This window comes from Carcharodon carcharias, chromosome 19, assembly GCF_017639515.1.
Source record: "Carcharodon carcharias isolate sCarCar2 chromosome 19, sCarCar2.pri, whole genome shotgun sequence".
Taxonomy (NCBI): Eukaryota; Metazoa; Chordata; class Chondrichthyes; order Lamniformes; family Lamnidae; genus Carcharodon; species Carcharodon carcharias.
This window is the reverse complement of record NC_054485.1, coordinates 29,678,164-29,702,141: the sequence shown is the minus strand read 5'-3', so window position 1 is coordinate 29,702,141 and position 23,978 is coordinate 29,678,164. Positions and strand designations below refer to the sequence as shown.

General features: G+C 39.3%; 1 protein-coding gene across 1 annotated transcript in view; it reads right to left on the bottom strand.

Moving 5' to 3' along the window:
- Positions 1-486: 486 nt before the first annotated feature.
- Positions 487-23,978, bottom strand: part of runx3 (RUNX family transcription factor 3) — a 152,212-nt gene continuing 128,720 nt past the window's right edge. The window contains exons 7-8 of the mRNA XM_041212871.1: positions 21,595-21,768; positions 487-5,688 (exon numbers count right to left, since the gene is read on the bottom strand). Coding sequence (XP_041068805.1) covers positions 5,165-5,688; positions 21,595-21,768 — 698 coding nt within the window. The 3' untranslated portion in view covers positions 487-5,164. The remainder of the gene's footprint in view (positions 5,689-21,594; positions 21,769-23,978) is intronic.

Here is a 23,978-nt window from a genome sequence, read left to right as displayed (position 1 = left end):
CAAAAAACTGCTTTGGTCCATGAAGTACCAAACTTCAGGACAGTTCACTATTTTCAGCAACGTGGCACTATAAAGGCCAGAGATAGGAGTCCCAGTCCTCAGCACATTCAGTTTATGACTAGGAGACTTGCCAGATTACCACCTAATAGTAAAAGATTTTAAGATAAAGTATTCAAAGAGATTGGAAATAAGTGGATCAAAACCATTACCCCATCCCCCAATCCCTGAAACAAACCTTCAATTTGACTGAAAATGTAATGGTATTGATGGTACCTGTAAAAGAAAATTTATTACCCAGATTCATAGAATCATACAGCACAGAACAAGGCCATTCAGCCCATCAAACCTGTGCCAGAAATTGACTCATCTGGCTAGTTAAGCAGCACTGGAAAACCAAAGGAGAAAGGTACACAATGCTCTAACAAGGCCAAGAGTGTTAATTCAAACACTTAGACTGAAATTATTATATCAGAAAAAGGCCATTTTTATTGAAGCACAAGCCTTAAATCCAGTGATTAATCAAGAGAACAAAATGAAAAACATCTTGACTGAATATAATCTAAGTACAGTAATTCCATTTCAACAATATTTTTTAAGTTATTTTACAATATCAAACCATCAAAAGCAGTTTTAAAGGCAGAGTTTCTTTTCATTTTTATTAATGTTAGAATAAAGCAATTATTTCATACAGCCAAAGCATATAGCAGGGACAGAATTGACTTGAGGAAGTATACTTTTAACACAAAACAGGCAGCAGTTTAGTTGCATACGGTAATATATCGCAAGCATTTCATTGTTTTGCTATGTTTATAAGAATGTACATTTACGCACGGAAAATGTTTATCTTACAGAATTGGATTCTCCTCAATTTTTTTTAGGCCAATATCTTCAAGCACGGAAGTCTAGGTCAAAACTAAATGTTTAATTAAAAAAAATCATAGAATTATACATCATTACCTCTCCTCCCCTAGAAAAGAAGATACCTTCATTGACCTTCATTGGTAGGGGTATACATTGGGAACCAGGCCTAGAAAGCAAGCCAAACTCAATATAGATATTTTGGAGAGATCTATACTTTTGGCTCAAGGTAATAGCAAGTTCTAGGCAAATATTCAGTGATATCAAAAAATTACAAACTCAAATTGGGATCCAAAAAAATTATTAGTGCATATGATATTTTTGTTGGACATATATATGATTCTGCTTTGTTGGCTTGATGCCGGTGCTGGGTTCTATAAGATGTCTGTCTTGTTCGGATGGAACTGAACCACTGAAGAAAACTTTGATTTCTCAGTCCACCCCCCCCATATCCACTGTAACGGTCATCACATTTCTCAGGTACCGATGACCTGTGAGATTATCTAAACACCTGTCCTGTAGCTTCTAATCCAAATATTTCTTCAACTCTGTGGCTGATTTTATCACATTTCCAGTCACAGTGGAGTAGGGGTGGGGTTGAAGAAACTGTGGCCTGGCAGTTGTTAGCAACCGTTAGATGCTGGTCACCAAATAAGGATAACGGAAAGTGGCCAAAATGGGCAGCTGCTTTAAACTTGATTTGACTGCTTGTTAAATGGCCATGCCTTTGGCTACCAGATTTTTCTTAATGGCTCAATGGGCTATTGGCCATTACCAAACAAGGGATTTCCTATCCCATGCCCCCAATGTGACTCAATGTATTGAGCTAACTGGAAAACCCTTGTGAGGATCAAGTTTGCAACATTTGATACATCTGAACAAATTAATATGGTACTTTGCTTTCCAGGTTGCTGCCTGCAGCCTAAACTCACAGCTTAGCATAGAATTGTCACTTCTCTAGTAAGAAAAAAAATAATATTCCAATCTTCTAAAAAGCCCAGCTTGGCAGATAATTAATCTTTTGAAAAACAAATATATTCAATTATTAAATAGGATGGAATCGTACTGACACAAACTTAAAAGCGTGTAACCCGACACCCTTGTATAAGTGCTACTGCTTAATCCAAATAAGATACATCTGTACAGAAATATAAATGTCTGTATGTGGACAGCTTCCAGCTCCCACTCTTAATAAATAAATTACAAAGGAGACTTTACGCTTAAAAGAGATAAGCCGGAAAAAGTTAAGCTGGCACTGTTTTTTTTCAAAGAGGCTTTGGACCTCCTGAAACTACAAGGCTGTATTCAATAAGATTATATTTTGCTTCTCTTTTTGGAAAATAAATATATTTATACCAGAGGTTTGTAATACAAACCATTGGCTAAAAGGGTATTGCTTTATGTCAACCAAATAACATCTGTGGGTGAACTTATTACTTGTAATAACATCTTAGATGTCAAAATAGCTTTCACGTGTTTAAAATGTACACTTTAGCAAGTGTTGTCCCAGTCTAGATCCATGCTTAAGGAATAAGGAACAATGGGATACTGTTTATTGTTCAGCCTGTAAAACCTTTTAAAATCTACTTGCACTTAAGTGAGATCTTCCCTGCTCTCCACATATGACTAAGTATCCAGGCTTAGGTTGTCATGAAGCAGCATTATCCATAGCATGCAATTGGTAGAGAGACTTTGTAGTGGCATCTGTGTCTTATCTGAATGTGCACTATTACCTTATTGAATTCCTAAGACTTAATCTTTGAAGGTTCAGAGAGATACTGCAATCATGAAAGTTGCATGTTCCATACCTGACGACATTAAAATGTACCTAACTGAGGATTTAAAAGACACCATCTTGTGTGCTGAAAAATTGAAAGATTGGCAACTTATATTTGACGTTAAAAATTGCTTACAAAGGCATAGAAATATTGATTTAATCAACTTGGATTTTAAGCCAGACATTCATAAAGAAAATCTTATTCATTGTTAGTGTGAGAACCTTTTGATGAACCAAAAATAATCGAGAATCTAGAATAAAGCGATTTCCTTTTAAAGCTTTTGTTAGATTTTAATTCCCCAACTATGACTGGATGATTTCAAAACACAGGTGCAACAAAGCTTCCAATTTTTCACCTTAATTATCCAAATAATCCCTGATAGAACAGATCCACAGCCACATTATTGGTAAAGGGCCTAGTGATGTGTACAAACGATGATATATTTTCTAGGCTGCCAGTGGCTATTTACATTATAGTTTAATTGGAAAGTATTTCTATGCATCAATGTTTTACAGGGCAATTTCGGGTAGCCACTACACACCTTCAGAATGTTGAAGAAAATTAGTCCATTAGGCAAAGAAACTGGAAGCTTTCCTCATGCTATCATTTATACTGAGTATAAAAAGATGGCGGGATGTCTTTTGAAACATGGAGCTAAATGGAACACAGCCAGTATAATAGAAAACAATGCGAAAATAAAGGTAGCTCTCAAGAAACCTCAACTTGTTTAGGCAATGTTTGCCATTTACTGGTCTGTTCAATAAGGATTATTCTGGATAACCAAGACTGCAGTGTACTTTTTTAAAAAATCATCTTAATCAGAAGTATTGCTTTTTCTTCAATGAATAGCAATACTTTACACTTTTGTGTAATCAAAAATCTGGTGAAATGACCACAAATTATTATTTGAAAAAGTACTTTACATTTTGATCAATTAATTTTTTGTTGAAAGCTGCAACCATTCGCTGGCTACTGAGTGTAAAGTATGGATGACCAACTGAAAGCTTCATTGTAACACTGCTTTTGGAATACATACTACACATGCACATTAGCCATGCAAGGGCTTATAGGATAGAGACAATCTCAAGTAATGTGCCATTAAATTGTCACCCTGTTATATCCATAAGAGCACATAATTATCACAAATTCACCAACTATTTAAAGAATTTCACCAGCTGATTGGTAGCACTGTGTGTCTTCGTGCAATTTAAGTTACAGTTCACGGTGAGTGAAATAATTAATTGGACTGTAATCTACTCCTGGATCCACCTAAGCATATATCAAGTTTTTGTCAATTCAGTGGTAAATATAAAGAAATATTTTGCTACTTATAAATGTAATATGGACATAAAGACATTTGCAGCTCATTGGTGGTGATTAACTCAAATATTAAAATTATTAATTTCTGCCAGTATAGAATGCACTATTTCAGCTAAAAAGAGTGTGTCCTAAATCAGCATACACAGCTTGCTCTAAGGAGTGCAGTAAAACCAAAAACCAAAATCCACAGTTATTTCATGAGTACAACCCTGCCCATTGAGGAACAAAGATGTAAGTAGGTATCTTTAAGTATGCCAAATTACAGTTCCAAAACATTTCTTACACAAATACAATACAATACATGGGTTTCAGAAACATTTCCAAGTGCGTCCTTTGGTTCGGACCAAAGTTTCTGGTTTGGTACTCGTCCATCACACACAGGCTGTAAACTGAAGTACCTGGGCTTGGATGACTTCAGAATATGAACGTCTAATGCTTATATAATCATTTGGCTCGTGCACCACTGCCTCATTTTAAAAAGTAACATGGACAATAACATCAAAATACAATTCTCCAAAGTTTACTCAACCGTCACTAGATAATGTCTTGTGGCCCCTATTTTCTGTTTTTTGGTCTTCATGGGAACTTCAGCATGGCTCTGATAAAATACACAAGTATTTGTGCATGTTCTAAAGAGCGGAGGCGTGACTACAAGATTCTTCTAATCTTTACACAGTAGTCAATTAAAAGAGGCCTATCATATTTTTGATAGTCGCTGTGGCAATTTTGTGCAGGCTAAGAGAATATACTGTCACTTCAATTCAGTTTAAAAACACAAGTGCTGAAACACTACGTTATGGTCCCACCATAGCAGAAAACAATCCAGTATCCACGTGGCCAATCACAATTATATAACTGCAATTGACCAACAAATGATGGTTGTGAGATGCTAAAATGTTAATTATATCCAACCCATGCCAATCTGTTTGTTGTTTTTGAAATATGATGGTCATCATCTTTGGTTGGAAGTCATTTTGACTTGGTGGGTATTTGGCCACTATAAGGTGAACTGATTATTTTCCACCATGGCTCACCATTTGACAATACGTATATACAATAAGTACCTTTAACCAAAAATCACATTCTGTACATGGACATATTAGGATATTTTCTTTCCACTATTCTCTCAGCTACAGCTAGAATTAATGTATACAGAGATAAGGTTTAAATTTTTGAATAATTACTGTTGCTCATACATCTTTGGCTTTCTAATAAGGCCTCCAGACTGATTCGTCCATTCGTCCTGTGGTGGTCATTGCTGTTGGAGAATTGCTTTGGCTACCATCAGCATCCACAACATCATTCTGATTGGCCAAATTGGGATTCATAAGTGTGCTTCCACTAGATGCACTGGTGCAAGAAGGCAGCATTCTGGTTGGTGAGCGCTCTCCTCCTGCAACCATGGAAAATTGGTATGATCCAGCAGAGGTGCCATAGTAGAGATGATATGGTGAGACACCGGTCTGAAAGGGTCCACTTTGGTTCTGGGCTGATCCAGGATAAGGGGGTGGCAGGTAGGTATGGTAGCGGGCTGTGGCTGCCATACCTGTCATGCTGATACCCCCAATGCCGCCTGTGGATGGAGTGGTGGAGTAGGTGAAGGCAGCAGCAGACATAGCGCCGGGATAGTTCATGCGAGGATCTGAAAAGCGGGATTCTGTAAGCGAAGATAGTCCAGGAAACTGGCGTTCAAATTGGCGAGGGTCTGCAAATGGGCTGATGTCAGAGGTGCCTAAGGGAAAAGGAAATCAAAGTAAATGTTTGAACGGTCATTATATGATATTGGCATTTCAAGTCTAGCATTCTTATAACATTGTTGGGGAAGCTATACTTTACACTGATTTACAATTAAACCGATACCCTTGAGGCCCCCTCAGAAGGGTGAAAAAGATCCCATGGTACCATTCAAAGAAGAGCAGGGAAGTTCTCCCAGCATGTTGGCCAATTTTTAATCCCTCAATCAATGTCACTGGTCATTTACACCATTGTTGTTTGTGGGACCATGCTGGGAGCAATTAGACTGTCGCATTTCCCTAAAATACAATAGTGACTGCATTTGAAAAAAACTCCTAAAATGCCTTTGAGATATTTTGACTTATTTATGAGCATAAAACATTTAAATTTAAAAAGATGAAGTCAAAACAGAAGAAATGAAGGAGTAAAAGATTAATTCACTGAACTGTGTATATACTCAAGGGCTCCTTATTTTTTAAATCTGGAATTGTTTGTGTTCAGTGCAGCACCATTTGGAAGCGATTGTAAAATCCAGCTGCATCATTCAAAAGAAAGTATAAACACGCTCATATTATATTATAACCTGCTGCTGAATAAAAGCCTTGTGAGTACAGACCTCTGCATAAACAATCAGAAACTGCTTCAATGTTGAGCAATGCTACTGGTCAATGAAGGGCTGCTAAACCCAAACAGGAAAGTACCCAGCCAAAGCGCTGAGTCACAAAGCCAAGCAACAGACTATGTACTGCTGGAAACCCCTTGACTCCAATGATTTTCCATGTGGAATGGCTTACACAACTACAACAGGACTCTCATTCTGCAGAATCTGTGTATGCTGTCGCTCTGGAATGATTCCAAATAGGCCACAACAACTTCACCAAAATATGTCAGCTTATTAATGTGACTGTTTTTAAACTAGTGGCTATTTCTTATATCATACAATTTTATATCTCAACATGCTTCTTTTTTTATTTTCTAAAGGACCGAACCTATATACTTGTCCATTTTCTGCCATAGACTGGATTTCTTACTGGTTTCCAGATTTTAAGTATACTGCCTGAAAATTACAGAGAAATTTACTGTCCCAATCCCACTCCAATCCTGAGACGAGCCTGGATGGAGTACTCACCTGTTTCAGGTGATAGGTGTTTTTAATATGCCAATTAGGATTGTATGATGCTCATAGGACTTTGCCACTTTGAGAGACAGCAGTGTGGTACAGTCAACTGGAGGACCAATACCAGTCAGTTTAAAATGATTTTTGTTGGACCAGGAGGACCACTCCTGCTCCTCTGGAGTCCTGAAGAATAATCTGGGCTGCTGCCAGCCCAGCCTCCGCAATTGCATCAACTCCAGAAATCTGAAGTATTCAATTTTCATCATCTGGATTCCATGGAAAACCAAAACTGAGATTACAACACTTCAACCCCACCTACTTCTCAGGTGATTTTTGTCTCCAGATTGACATAGCAATAAAAATAAAGTATTGTAGATGTATGGATGCAAAAAGGCAAATGTACCCATTACTGAACTTTGACAGAGAGTTCTGTGTTCATTGTTATTGTATTGGAGGTCAATGAGGTAATTTAAATCTAACTTCATTGGGAAACTGATGGCTTCAGGTGCCCATACAATTTTACTCTTCACTGAAATCAATGAGCGGGCTGTAAAACCTGTGTTCTACCTGGTCCTGTGAGCTGCCTGTTTACCTCGCTAGGTTAAAATGACCCTGAGATGGTTTCTTTTGTGCAGCACGTTTACTAGCATTGTATGGCGGAAATGTGGTTAATACAGCAGGTGAACAGTAGAAAAATGCAATGTGATTTACTGAAGTCTATGGCTTCAGGAACTGATAATACTTGAAAGTACTGCCTCAAGCTATTAGCTGCATTTCTATTTACATTATATAGAGCAGCCACAGAGTAGTTTCACTCGCAGCATACCAGAATCAAGCCAAAGGTTCCACATAAAATAAGTCTGGTGAGGAATCACCCCCACCTGGGCAAGTAGTAAAATCACTCAAGTAAATTTTGTGTTCCCAAGGTCCAGGCAGGTAGCCATATTTACAAGGAGTGAAATGGAGCCACAGTGTTGCAACCAATATCTCTGCACATTTGCTTAGCATTACCAGGGCCAGCACACATGCAGAGAGGATGGTGAGAGAGCACGACTGGTCAATATGATTACTAAGGTTAGCTGGCAAAGTCTGGTCATGGAGCTATTGGAAATAACATCATCTAATATAATTCAATGCCAAAACATTTTTGTAAAGACTTTTCATCTGACAACAGTGAATCTTTTACAGTGCAAGTAAAACACATAAACTATGGCTCAGCTGATGTACTTAAATCAGATTTTAGCAATATTTCCACAGCAGTACTTTCTACAGGGCAACAATTTTTTTAGAAGAAGGTGTAGCAACTCCTCCTGATCAGTTTAAAAAAAACAGGCCGGCTGTTTGTGCACTGCAAGAAACTGAGCTCCTGAGGTGCCATTCTCGGATAAAGCTATAATTCCTGTCAAGTATGCCAGCACCTCAGTCTGACTCTTCTGGCATGCACACAATATGCTACAGGGGCAGACTGTTAATCAGCATACTTGAGATGGTTTACAACATTATAATTAAATGATGATATCAAGTCTGAATTTTAGGGTGGACTGTTAGGTGTGAGACAGTAATTTAAAGAAAATTACTGCTCTCAGTAATCAAATGCTAAACTGCAAGAAACAATGAATTACAGTGAAGTCTTTCATCTTTGATTTAGCACCCACGTGCAGGCAATGTGTTTTACAAAACCAACAGGGTTTATTTGTTTTTAAATGAATTTACCTCTCCCTCGTTCCAATTTTACGTTTTTGTTTAGCTCACTCTGTTCTGTGAGCCATTCCCTGGTGTATATACAGTAGTTGTGCAAGAACAGCCTGGGATGACTCACTCACCAATTTCTCCACCCTGTGGGGATGCATGAAATATTCTCTGCTGTGGGCAGGATTTGTTACTTAAACAGGTCATTGACCTGCTCTCTAATTGTTACCATAGTCGCTATGGCAAGTTATCCAGAGAAAGGGAGGATATTACTAGATTCCTAATCTAAATAGAATAACAAAAACCTCCCCCAGCCTACAACCCTACAAGATAACTGGCCTCTTGCTCATCCCTAATTTTAGTCACCCCACCATTAATAGTCATTGGCTGTGCCTTCAGTTTCCTCGGCCTCAAGCTCTGGAATTCCTTCCCTACCCATCTCTGCTTCTCTACCTCATTTCCCTCCCTTAAGAATCTTCTTAAAACCCATCTCTTTGACCAAATTTTTGGTCACCTGAACCAATATCTCCTCATGTGGGTCAATGTCATACTTTGTTTAATAATGCTCCTGTGAAGCATCTTGGGACATTTCATTATGTTAAGGGTGCTATAGAAATAAGTAATATATGGTTGCCAAACCAGATTGTTTTGCCACATGTTAGTCTGGATCAATCACTTCAGAGTTCCACAGACCTGACAACTTTTCATGTCATTGTTTCCCATTCATTATGTTTCCATGTTTCATATCTTATGGAGATCCTGACAATCTTGTACATTTCCAGTATTTTATTCACTGGTTCTCTGAAATATTCTGCAGTGATGCAATCACACAAACAGTCATTCCAAAGGCAGCCATTCATTCAGCACTATGCAACTCTGGAAACTACTGTCATCAACAGAAACGCAAGGCGAATTTTGTAAATAAATCACATTACCAACACACACCAGTTCAGTGAGCTTTGCCAAACTGACTCACTAGTTTCTGAAACAAAAAAATAGCTGGAAAAACTCAGCAGGTCTGACAGTATCAGCGGAGAGGAATACAGTTAATGTTTTGAGTCCATATGACTCTTCATCAGAACTAAAGAAATATAGAAATGAGGCGAAATATAAGCTGGATGAGGGGGGTGGGACAGGTAGAGCTGGATAGAGGGCCAGTGATAGGTGGAGGCAAAGAAGAGATTGCCAAAGATGTCGTAGACAAAAGGACAAAGGGGTGTTGAGAGTGGTGATATTAGCTGAGGAATGTACTAATGGTGACATCAAGGGTAGAAAGCAGGACAAAGAAGTGGCAGATGGCCCTAGTGGGGGTGGGGTGGGGGGAAGGGATTGAAATGGGCTAAAAGGTGGAGATAAAATGATAGATCGAAATAAATTTAAAAATAGGTGGGAAAAGAAAAATATATTTAAAAAATATAAATTATTGGAAAAAGGGGGTAGGGATGGAGAAGAGAGTTCATGATCTGAAGTTGTTGAACTCAATGTTAAGTCCAGAAGGCTGTCCCACCCCCTCAACCATCTTATATTTCACCACATTTCTATATTTCTTTAGTTCTGATGAAGAGCCATACAGACTCGAAACGTTAACTGTGTTCCTCGCCACAGATGCTGTCAGACCTGCTGAGTTTTTCCAGCTCTTTTTGTTTTTGTTTCAGATTTCCAGCATCTGCAGTATTTTGCTTTACATTAGTTTCTGAAATCATTTCGTTTCAAATTTACATTTGGTGATATCTTTTGATGATAAAGAACTGCCAATTTCTCAAAATGCACTGATCTTGTTTGATGGAAGTAGGTAATTCTGCTGATAAATAAATTGAGTTGAAACTGCCCTTCACCACAAAGCTCTTTCTTAAAAGCCAATAAAAAAAATACAGCTTTTCAGTGTAGTCTCAGATTAGAGGGAGATGATAGATGATAACAATTGCTTGTTTGAGCACAAAGAGACCTAAAATTAAAGCAATGAGTCGGACCCCAGCACTGGCAGATTTTTTGTTTCTGACCAGGTCACGGCACACACATGAATTACACACAACCTAAGAGATAAATACCTGGACTTATTAACATAATGGTAACTGTAACCTAACCACATTGGTCAGTGGCCCATTTTGTGGAAATAACTTTTTGAGTTTAGTCAGGCAACTAATTCCACTGCTTTGGCTCCCACCCAGTTAAACATTCAAGCCGTATTCATTTTTCGTTTGAATCTTCTTATGTTACTTTAGTCCTAGTAAATGTTTAATTTGAGGGAACATTTGTGCAATGAGAACGGAAATGACTGTTTGGGCAGGCTCTTTCACTTGCGCACGCGCACACGTGTACGCACTGAGAAACACAGGCACATGCAGTATCTTTTTCAAAAGAAAGAAAAAGAGCAGGTTATAGAATTTCCATACCCTCTGTTAATGCTGCTCTGTAGGCAATACATCGGCACATGTCCTTGAGCAGGATGTGAGTGGAGCACATTCTCCACCCAAATCTCGCCTGGCTGACCGGTCAGAATTGGCACATTCTCTTGCGGCAAGCCTGAGGCCAAATGCCAGTCAAGAACAAGACTTAAACTTTGGTCCCCCAGTTTATCACTTTAGCACTGCAAGTACTTACTAGCTCATTTTACTTAGGAGAGAAAAAGACTTTCCATCCCTAATTTCCAAGGTCTCAGAGGCGAACAAACAGTATTTAGGATGCTCTCCAGTTTACCGTAGCCCTACTTTTGAGGATACGTTCAAACTGAGGTTCCGGAGGTGAGAAGACAGTGCTTGTACGGCCACCAGTTAGTTAGAGGTGGTGAATATATCCTCTGCTTTGGTTCAATTCAAGCTAAGGTTCCAGAGATGACTGTAGTGTCTTAACCCACTTTGTTTTGCATGAGACAGAAGAAAAATTATCCTGAGAAGGAGAAAGAGCTTCATTTCCATTCTAATTTTAAGTGAGTGTAACTTGAATTGTGCAGTAAATATTTGGACAGGAGAGGAGTGTATGCAGGGGGTGGGGGGGAGGTTGTGTGTAGGGATTGCAAGTAACATTTCATTGATCTGCTTTTAAAAAGCTCTAAGGATTTTTAAATGTCTCTGCTTTTGGTCGAACTATGCAGCTGTTAGAACAGAAAATGCTGGAAAAACTCAGCAGGTCTGGCAACATCTGTGGAGAGGGAAACAGAGTTAACGCTTCAAATCCGTATGAGAGTCGTACGGACTCAAAACACTAACTGTTTCTGTCTCCACAGATGCTGCCAGACCTGCTGAGTTTTTCCAGCATTTTCTATTTTTATTTCAGATTTCCGGCATCCGCAGTATTTTGCTTTCATTTTCATGAAGCTGTTAGATTTTAAACATGCACTAACTGTGAAAGAATATCTCTCTTTCCCTGGGTTATTAAGCAAATGTCACTATTCTTTCATTTTATTGGGATGAACAAACATTAAACCTTGCTGCCTGCCTGATTCATGGAGTGACAGACACATTCATCAATCATCGGGTATGTCATAAAAAAGGAACATGATTCCTGACAACATGTACATAAGCGTGATTAACAATTTGTGAGAAGACAGTTCTCGAGTAATACAACGCGCTGGATTTTACATGCCCCCCCCCCCCCCCACAACTCCCCCCTTGCTGGGCATGATTTTGGTGATGAGGCATGTAAAATAGGGCAGGTGCCAATCCCACCACCTGCCTGCCCACTCCCGAGCTCACCCCCATAACATTATTAGATAGTCAGGTGTTAAACTTGGCAGCCCACCTGCCAAATTTAAATAAATAATCATGGGTCAGTTGAGCTGGTTAACAAGCCAATTGACCCTAATAATACACTGCCCACGCCATAACATGGTTGGTGTGGGCAGTCAGGCAGAAGTGGTCAGGTCAGTTTTACAAAAAACATTCAAAAGGGCGGCAAGAGGATACTGTCTTCGGGGAGTGCCTTTAGCTCATCAAGGGGCAATACCCTCTCCTTTCTTCCTACCAGCCTGCTCACCAAAATCTGATTGGCTGGCAGCTCCCGAGGGTGGGAATTCCTCCCCGGTGAGCAACGCAAGTCCCACCGGTGGCTACTTAACTCACTCAGAGTGCCTTATGGCTGCGGGGTGGTTGGTGTGAAGTGAGTTGGCTTTTTGGGGGTTTGGTTGTGTGTGTGTGTGTGTGTATATGTGTGTGTGTGTGGAGGGAGTGGGGGGTGGGGGTGAGCCGTCCACCCCCCCTGTAATATGCAGCCCAATGTCTGGGAATTTCTTGTGTTAAACCTCACTGATTCAAAGATATATTTTGACTGTGATTCTTTAAAAATGAGCCATTTGCAAAAATGCCTGCAAAGGGAAGATTGCTCTGTTAACTACTACAAATTCATGAGACCAAAGAAGTTTACAAGGTTTGGTCCATCATGTCTGTGCCAACTCTTTATTGGGGCCATACAAAAGTGATCCTATTGCACTGTATCTTCATCTGCTCCAAGTGCCCATCCACTTTACAATTCTTCCTTGATCTGATCTCTTAACCATTAAAACACAACTCTAAAAAGTGTTGTTGCAATATTAGTGGATGAATGCCATAGAATGACAGTCCTTTGCTATTTTAGTACAGGTGGTTTCACAGGCATCTCTCAAGTGAGAAAGGACCAGTGAGGCCCAGACTTTCCTCATCAAGCCTAGAGGAGAATATTCCTGCTCTCTTTAGCCCCACAAGGGAAAGTTTCAATGTGGCCTCATTCAGTCTGTTTCACTAAATGAGGTAGCCATTGTAGGAGCCCTACTCACTCAGTATTTAAAAAGTCACTGGGTTCCTGTGCACAATATGGACTCTGATTTGCATAAATATATGCAGAGTCTGCCTGGGGGTGGGTGCCACGGGGTGAAAATGGACACATTCTGGTTTTAACTCTAGCCTCTGCTGGTGTATGCTAGACATAAGAGTTAAAGTTTCCCTTCCAGTCACTACACTGTGCCTGCTTTGAGTCTGTGTGCACAGCAGTTTACATGTCCACTGCAGGCACAGTAGCTTTACTGTTTATTCCAACCATATTTTTTAGTGTGGGTGGCCTCCCTGGAGATGTATTTTGCACGTTCCTGTGACTGTGCTCTACCAGGTACCAATTTAACCAACCTCAGTTATTGCTCTATACATTTTGCAGCAGGCTCTCTTAGAATGGAAAATTCTGAAAGTCACACACATCCACACCAGAATCGCTCAGTTTGCCAGTCCTGCCTGACCAAGGTTCCTCCTAACATTGAGTTCAACAACTTCAGACCATGAACTCTCCCCTCTATCTTCACCCCCTTTTTTAATCCCTTTTTTCAAAATTCATTTTTATTTTTTATCCGCTTATTTTTATTTTTTAAATTATTTTTATTTATTTTCATTTTTATTCATTGTTCTAACCCCTTTTTTATTCCCCTTTTTATCTCATTCTCCATCCTTTTTTGCCATCACTGACCTTCCCCCCCCCCACCCCACCCCGACAAGGGCCATCTATTGCTTGTTCATGTTGTTCTTTTCAGAGTGCTTACCCTTGTCCTGCTATTATCACATTCTGCTTTCTTACCTTTGCCACTATCAGCATCTTTTTGAGCCCTTACCACTACCATTAACATTCCCTTTGTCCTTTTTGTTCACAACATCTTTGTCAATCTCTCCTTTACCCCTACCTATCACTGGCCTTCTATCCAGCTTCGCCTGCTCCACTCCCCTTAAACAGTATAAATTTCATCTCGTTTCTAATTCTCTTTAGCTCTGAAGAAGGGCCATACAGACTGAAACATTAACTCTGTTTCTCCCCCCACAGATGCTGTCAGACCGGCTGAGTTTTTCCAGCATTTTCTGTTTTTGTTCCTCCTAAAATGGGACATTTTCTAGCATAGGATTCCATTCTGCACTTAAGTTCCAGTGTAACAACAGCATATAAACCTGTTGCTCGATCTGAGCATTTCTTTTTTTGTTGCCCTCTCTGCTGTCCCCTCCACTGTGCAGGTGTTAATAAAGTTAATTCGATAATAGCTGCCTGCAGCTGAGCTAGTCTTGCTTAGTTCAATACACAACAAAAAGATGACGATAAAGCTGGGATGGAATTTTCTTTTACATTACGTTTCATTTGAGAAATTAAGACCTGAAGAAGATTGTGTCACATTTTTGGAACTCTGATAGTTGATTTTGAGGAAGTTTGAACAATTTGAAAGATTGTGTACATTGAACATTGTTGTGATCACGTACACAGTGAGCCATTGCTGTATGTAACTGAAAAAAAATGGCATTGAAGGCATATTTGGGGACAACGGGGGAATTCAACCCGAACAAAGAGGACAGGTGTAATTAGGAATGAAGGTTACACATTTGGCCGAAAATGAATAAAATAGGAAATGAGAATAAAGTAAATGTTTTCTTCATCAAAATGCGGCCAGAAGCTTTTGGGGTGGTGTCAATCCAGTGTTGCCTGCAAGACCCCAGTACCATAGAATATGCTAGAATTAATGAGATTCTGGACTCATGGCATGACTGAGAATGAGATTGCATTGAAAGTTGCCAAGTGAGCCTGTTGCAGATTACATTCTTGAACTGAAGATACACTCTCGCCATTGTGGGTATGGCGTGAACTTAATCAACCTTAGAGACACATTTGCAGGAGGTCTAAAAAACAATAAAATCCAGGCTAAGATTTTGGGCAAAAGCAATAAGCTAACTTGGAAAGAGACCTGTGATGAGGCCACAGCAATGGAAATGGCAGAAAGAGAGAGTTGCAGTGTGCAAGGAAGTTCTCTGCCTGAGCCAGCATGGGCGGTACACCAGATTTCAACAAGATCCAGCTCACAGCAGCCAAGTTCACAGTTCTAGACTCAGAAATTTAGATGTTACCATTGCCATGGTAGCCACCAACCATTTAAATATCATTTCCAGTCAAAGTGCTAGGCCTTTGGGAAAGTTGATTATATCCAGACAGCATGCAAGACTGAGGAAACCAAAAGTTTGTCAGTATTACAGAATATTTGACTAAGGCGAATCAATTGATGTTACAGTCCCAACCATTATGTGGTATTGGTAGTCAAAGTCAAAGATTTGGCACAGTCAGAAACATTAAGAGAGCAAAGTCAAGCCAATAGAAATGGAAGGAGATACCCACACAGAAAGAGAGAGATTCCAGATAAGTTAAGTGAAAGTATATAGGAAGGAAAAAGAAAAAAGTTGTTCTTTTCATTATTTCTTATCGAATGATATTTTTGTTAAATGCATACTGATGTTGAGGAAAAACATTTGTTAACATGTAAATTATTCTGCAGTATCAGTCATATATGTTTTGGTTGTGCTTACAGTAAAAACAAGTACGCACCCCAACCTGTCAAATTTTCAGGTATTGTTGATGTTGGTTTGGTCATATTGTATTTTAGGAAATTATGTACACGTACCATTTTACATTTTAATATAAAAGTATTTTTTTTAAGTGAGGTGGGAATGTAGTTTATTGTAATATCTGAGCATTTTGTTATATTGCCCACTCTGCTGGGAAGGTGTAAATCAAATTAGTTCAGTAATGCCTGTCTGCAGTTGAACATGTCCTAGTCTTACTCAGTACACAACAAAACCTTATCTTCATAGCAGGCCGGACACTCACTTTTCCAAATGGGCCTTCACATCTGTTTGCAACCACAATTGAGGATAGTGAGTTAGCACATTGCTGGAGTTCCACTTTTGAAATTTCTAATTTGTTGTTATGCAACAGCAGTGTGGGCAGTAAAATGTCACAACCTCAGCACAATGTCTCAATATGATGCTGCACAGCCACTCACTCACACTTAACCTCACATCCTATTGTCCTTCTTCTGCCACTCATTGTCAAACAGCTACCTCCTCCATTGCCACTTAACCCTCAAACTTCTCCTTTTTTCCAAACTATCTACCACTACTTAGCCACTTGACCTTGTCCTCCTTTAGTTGGGTATCTGGGCAGTGCTGGAGCAGATTTCTATACAATTGCAAATAAAGAACTCTCCACATGTTCCCTTGATGGCAGGTTATGTTCATTTGTTTGGCAAAATAATTTTAGGGTACTACATTCTATTATCAACACCACCCGCAGTTATTATTTGAAGTAACCATACAAAGTAACAAGTGTGGTTAGAAGTTAGCCCCAGCTTCGGCCCAGGCTGATTTTCATTTTTAATTTCCGATGGGTTCTATTTTATTTGATTTTGTTCCAGGCAGCCTTTCCATACAGAATCAAATGAAACTGTGGAATCAGATAGCAAGCAAAGTTCCGAGTTAGAGAATCGATATTCTGGGATATTGTAAATCTGGAATAGTCTAAAATAAAACTTCCCAGTTCCTGGTATGAAGGCACGATCCATTGAATTTTGGGTGCTGCACTTATTTATGTCCTTTGCTGTGACTATTTTTTTAGTAGAAGCGGATGCTTTTGGTACCACTTCAAATATCAGCCTGATTACTATAGCAGTGGCACGCATCGCCGAGTCATAGGGCTGTGGGTTCAAGTCCCACTCTAGTGTCTTGACTTATCACAGCTGACCATCTACTGCAGCACTGAGTGAGTGCTGCCCTGTCTTTTGGATGAGGTGCTGTCTTCCAGTGAGGTGTTAAACTAAAGCCCCCTCCCTCCCTCTCAAGTGGACATAGAAGATTCCATTGCATTTTTTCAACTAAGAGCAGATGAGTTCTCCCCAGTGTTCTGGCCAACATTTTCTCTCGATAAGCAACACTAAAATAGATCATCTAGTCATTATTTCTTTGTTTGTGTGAGCTTGCTGTGTGTAAATTAACCTTTCCTATGCTACAACTGTGATTACACATCAAAAGTACTTCACTGGAAATGAATTGCTGTGGGATCTGCTGAAGTCATGAAAGGCACTTCATAAATGGGTAATTGATCTGTCTGTCCATCTGTCTATCTATTTTCATACATCATTTGTGAGAGGTGTTACCTGTATCAGGGCAGAATGGTGCTGTATAAAGTCAAGTAGGGTAGTCAGATGCAGACTATTGGTACTAATGGCTTTCAGCATTGTTTACTTGCTGAAAATAGCTCTGACAATTTGACAATATGCTCAGCCCATGATAGTTAGCCATGCTGTAACCACATTCAGACCTCAAAAGTGTAAAAGACCTGAAAATAGATGCAATGTCCTTTGGAGGTACAGTATTACTCCAAGGTGACAAGTAAGCATAATTAATAACAGAAACTGGATCTAATAAAAAAAAAATCAGAGAAAGAACCCTGAAATTGGATTTGTGGAAAATGGCTCAAATGGTCTGATGTTTTTTAATTCCTGTCTCGCTGGAGTTGAGTGTAATGTAATCATTATTATGAGTTGCAATCTATGTAGATTTTAGTCTGTTTTTTAATAAGATCACAGTCCTGGCTGTTCTTTTGAGTTTCCATAACTGCACACTGTTTGTATTTTTGGTTTGGGGGCAGCACCTAAAACACACTCTGCCAATTAAAATGTAATCCATAGAGGCCACAAATTACTTTTGGCATAATGAGTGGACAATACACTTGCTTGCTATTCTTCTGCCCATCATCTTAAAGCAGCTGTTGGCCTCTTTAAACAAGCAAGGGTTCACACCTCAGTTAAAATAATGGACAGAGATACACCACATAAATATCTTAACTGCTAAGATTGACAACAACTATTTCTAGCCTATTATCTTTTTCAAACCAAAGCATAAAGCTGAAAGCTCCACAAAGGTGAAGAAGCCTATTGGGCCCATTGAAGCTCATTTGTCCAGAAAGACTCCCTAAAAGATTCCAGGGTTTTCCATTTCACTACCTAACACAGAACTCCGTTCCCTGTAACCACTCCTTGAAGTAAAAGAAACTTGCTGACTGTTTTGAATTTGTGTCCACTTGTCCTAATGTCATGGTTTACTTTGAAATATCTTTTTTCCATATCATGTATCAGCTTGTATACCTTTAAGGTCACTTTTAAAGTATAAAATGCACGGGTTTCTACTTTCTTTCCTCATGACTCTGGCCTGTGACACTGGAGATCAGTCTCAAGGCTCCTTTCCAGTACTTAGCTATCTTCCTATCTCAGTGACCAGAACAGTAAGCAGTTCTTAAGATGTGATCTGAACAGAGCACTATATAGTTCCAGAAAACTTTGTCATTCTTTGGAGACCAATTGGCAGGCTACAGATAAAGAAAACATTCTACATTTTCCTCTCTCCTTGGAAGATTTTATTGTGCAGCTTTAATATCTGTTCTTTCTATAGTTTTCAATTGTGCTTTTTATTATGAGAGTTTGGTGACTGATCCAAGCTCACTGTACTTGATTGGTTAAGCCTAGGTGTGGACTCAGAGAAAATGAAACAAACTGTAGAAAAAGCTGGAAGCCCGAGCTGTAGGCATGGAGTAGACATTTTAAAGCACTGACTAAAACCCGGTGCACACATAGAACTGGTGTCAACTTGGCATTGCTCCGAGATATAAAATATACAACAGCTAACCTCCCCGTCCCCAACACCACTCCGCTCCCACCCCCCCACCCTCCCCCAGGCTTTGTTTCCTTTATTGCCTATCAGAGTTACCTTTCACCAGGACCGTGGATGGTAGGATGATCTATATACAGCTCACTTCTCCATGACCACTATCAGTTCTGGTCTATGATCACTTGGCAAGAAGCTTGTTCAATTTTTTTTATCTCCCTTATAGAATCTATTCTCTCAAACTGATCAAGAAAACACACTTGGCACATGTGGCAGAGAGATTTGAATATTAGGCAGCCAAAGTATCTTAACCAACCATCCAGTTAGTATGAAAGCAGGTGTTCCATATTAAGAACCACATCAGAGGACATTTGTTTGATTTTCTTTGTTCCTATTTACATGAAATTCTAAGTCACATTATAATTCTTTGTGACGTTTATTTTCATAACATTACAAAAGAAGGGGTGAATGGGAAGGATCTGCCAGCACACTCTGCCTCCTCAGTTTGGTTGGGTTTATATGAAAAGGATTTTTCCTTTTTCCATTCTGGGCTTGCTTTGCTTCACAGAGGGAATGCTGTGTGTTTGTTTTTTTATGTAAAAAGGAATTGGTCTGATCTCCACCTTCCAGTCTAATTGTTTTGACTGGAAACGCACTAAAGTGGGTGTGTTTGTTGTTAAGTAAAAATGCATGCGTGGGAGTACATTACTGGCAGTATGAGAGCAGCAACATGGACAAGGGCATGAGTAGTCAAGCAAGCATTCCATTACAAATATATCTCAAGATCAACAGTTACGCTGTCCCATAAGTCCATTAATGCTGCTTAGCTTATTCTTTCAGGAAATTTTGTATTTTATAATTGTGAAAGATTATTGCATAAGGAATATTGAGACCTGTGCATGAAAACAGGCTAAGGGCAGGAATTATATAACAACTAACCACAAGTGGTCATGAGGACTGCTTTTCAGTTTAGTTTGGATATGATGCATACACACGGATGCCATTTGTGTCATTAAACCATCACAGTATTTGCATATGACATCATAAATATGCAGCAAAAGTGGCAATGGCAGGAAATCTGTCTAGTAAAATGCCAAAACTAAGAAGTTATTCTTTCAGGTCCAAATTAACTTTAATCTGCGTGCACTGCAGCTGTAGAATTGGGTTCTAAACTAGTTTTAGGTCAAAAGTAGTTCATTAATTGGGAGATTGCAGATTCTAGGCTTGGATTAAGAGGAGATAAACAAGATGCTTCTAACTTGATTTCTAGAGGACCAAATGAAATAGGGGAGCTGTTTTTGTCGAAATTCTCTGGTTGGATTAGACACCTGTTCATCTACACTGTCCGGGCCATACATCTCCCTGCCAATTCTGATTTATATCCCATTCTTGACATCACTTTTTAATACTATTTGTCATTTTTCATGAGACCATACACCAAAATACGGCACTAAACTCTAAATAGAAATTCCTTCTCAAAGAAAGGGGAATAAATTTATTTTGTTGATTCGTTGTCATGAAAAGTTCTTGTGGGTTACAGAATGGAAGAAAAAGATTTTCATTTGGTCTGGAATGCGCTGCCTGGGAGAGTGGTGGAGGCGGGTTGCCTCACGTTCTTTAAAAACTACCTGGATGAGCACTTGGCATGTCGTAACATTCAAGGCTATGGGCCAAGTGCTTGTAAAATGGGATTAGGTAGGTAGGTCAGGTGTTTCTCACGTGGCGGTGCAGACTTGATGGTCCTCTTCTGCACTGTGAGATTCTGTGATTCCTAAATTGTTTTGTTTTAATGTGCTAAAATGCAGGTGTCTGCAATATAACAACAAGTGGATAGAACAGAAACTACCAATAATGTGATCAGCTTTGCGTTGCTTTGAACTCCAAAAGCTTTTTGACACCAAGGTATTATTCAAAGTATTATTCAAGTGTTAGGTAAATAACTTTGAACAAATATGATGCAAATTGCGCTGTGATGCAGTAAACCTCTCTATGTAATATGAACACAGGTTATAGTAGATGGTGAATTGGAATGAAGTTATTTTGTGAGCTTTAATAATCCGAGAACCATAAATTATATATTTTTGCCAGAACTGACAACAGACCTGTGCTATAATAATACTGTTTTTCTACCAGGGAGTCATCAATAATATGTGATATAGCGCTGATGTATATCATAGAGAACAATGGGTTTACTGTGCATTTTCAGTGATGCAATGTGCTGTTGTTCAGTTCAGTAACTACATGGTCTGAAGTCTGATAGGAACAATGTACTGTAGGGGGCTCTACGCTGCTTTCACCGGCAATACTTAACTGGAGCATTTTACAAATACTGCACACGTAGTCCAGTTCTGCATTTATCAGAAGTATTTTTTACACGGATTCTACAAAGTTAGATAAAATGCTGTCACAAGAAGCGTATGTGAATCTGGGCATGGATTAAGCTACGCTGAAAATAGGGGACTTGGATGCAGGAAGAAAACTTGAACTCACCGCACAGGAATGTCAAAAGCTTCTCACGACCAAAACAAAAAGAAGTGTTTATTGTAACTTGTAACCATGCTTACTCCCTATATTAATTGATTTTATGATGCATCATTGTACGGAAATATTTTAATTTTTGACTGTTTGCAAGCATTTCCCAGAGTTGTTCCCAAAGGCACATTTATGTTCCACTTACCCTGCATCTGTGTTTGAGCTTGCGGGCTGAAGTGGGTGGGCACTCCAAGAGGTCGAGGGCTGGGCGTTGAAGGACCAACCCTCATGGCTGTCTGGCGGTAACGTTCCAATTCACTTAGGCGATCTGAGAAAAGTGTGCCTGGTTTTGACTGGTCTTCAAGTTTTTGCCTGTGCCCTGCAATAAAATATAACACATTACATTAAAACGCTTTAGTCTTTTCACTTTTTCTTCATGTTCATTCACACTGCTGTTAGCTTCTACCAGTGAATCTTCCTTTAATTGTAAACCTGTTGCTGTACAAATTTTTGTGAAGGGAAGAAAAAATCTTTATAATTAGCTAGAAGTGAGAGTTGGGACAGATAGGTAAATTCACATCCTTCAGTAAAAATTGAAGACAGATGCAAGGTAGGGATTTCTTGTTCAAATTTGGACAAAATATGTGCATTTTATATTATTTTGTTGTCTTTTGGAAGGGAACCAGCTTCCTATTGCAGTATGTGGCAAATGTTATTTACCCAGTCTTTTCATTCAAAATGGCTACTTCATCACATCCATCCTTTTCAATACTATTGTCTGCTATATGATGATGAACCAGTAGGACAGCATTAACAAATGACTCCACCTGCTGGTGTGGTAGAGAACTGACAAAACATATGCAATTAAGGCTGACAAAAGTCATGGTCATCTGTGAGGGGGGTGGGGGGGGGGGTTCCTGAACCACCTTCCTTGTCTTGAACTGATTAACGTTTCATAGCTTTGTTGGTTATGAGTACTTTATGTTTATTATGTTGCACACTGCCACAAATCCTGCTGGTGTTAGGCACTGAGATTGGCACTACCTCTTAATATCTGCTGAGCATACTGAATACCATTGACTTCATGAAGTAAAATCCATTAAACATGATAAATTTAATCAGCATAATGGCAGTTTAGATATTCTCCTAAGAATCATTTGCTCTGTTCATTCAGTTTCAAAACTGATTCAGCACTACAAGCTTTATTCCGAACCAGAAGAAACTTATATCTAAATTCTTAAAGACTATGAACTAAGCATTTTTCCCAATTATATTTTATAACTGTCACCTACACAGGTGCAGGGCCATCTATACAGATGTGAAATGAAAGATAAGGTTGTACAACATGTCAGTACAGGAGGGGTCAAACTGACTTTTTTTTTCATTAGTTCCAGATAAAAACATTCTGAGGTATTTCCCAACAGGTGAGAAGTAATAATACAAACTATATCCCCATTCTTTCACTGTCACTGGGTCAAAATCTTGGCACTCCCTTCCTAATAGTAGTGTGTGTGTATCTATAGCATGTGAATTGTAACGATTCAAGAAGGCGGCACACCAGCATCACCTCAAGGGCAATTAGGGATATGGGCAATAAATGCTGACCTAGCCAGCGATGCCCACACCCTGTGAACAAATAAACAAAAAGAAACCCAAGCTACTGTTAGAATTTTCAGTAAACTTTGATCAAGCGACATGTATAACTCTAAACATTTTTCTCATTTTTCCTGAGTTTCCTCCTTCCAACGTTACGAAATCCAAGCGCCTTATATCTAGCAAGCTGCTGGTAGTTGTATTGGTTTAACACTAGTTCTCCAGCTTTGAAAGACTCACACAGAGGCCCCAGAGTATGTTGGCATGTAGCACTAGCTACCAGGCACACAAATGGGGTGGTGTTTTTTGGAACTTACCTGGCTAGCAATGTGAGGAACAGAGATTTATTTAAAGTTACTAATTTGCTATACTAACTAGTGCCTGGGTTTATTTAAATTATCAGTCTGCATAGAAGTACTGAGTATATAGTGGTTTTGATATGGACTTTGTTTCTTCTTGGGACGTGATTAGATGGGCGAGGCCACATTACTTTTCAGGCCTGTTGCCCTAATGAGGCCTTCTAATGAGATGGCAATAGAGTTTTCTTTTCCTAGCAATAGGTTTACAACTGACTGGCTTGCCAACCAATCTGGAATCAAGCATGTGACAGGAGACTGGATACACAGGTGGGCCAGACAGGGGAGGGATGGTAGATTCGCATGCCTGGAACAAGGGCCAGATGGGTTTTTAATCTGGCAGTTTGAATTCTGTTAAATTAACAAAATCTCTTTCTCCCCAAACCCAATCTTGCTGGAGACCATAAAGAAGGCTTTCAAAGTCTAATGGACTTTCAATGTCTTTGATTTCATTGTAAACTTTTTTAGTTTGTTTCTCCTTCATTCTTCAACAATCCATACGTCCACATTGCGCTAACATAAACGGTATGCACTATGGTCATTTGACTAACAACATGCTCCTGGCTAACGAGCAATATGAAGTAGGTTTGTAGTCGACATACAGCTGGAAACAGATACAATGTTAAAGCAGCACCTGCCA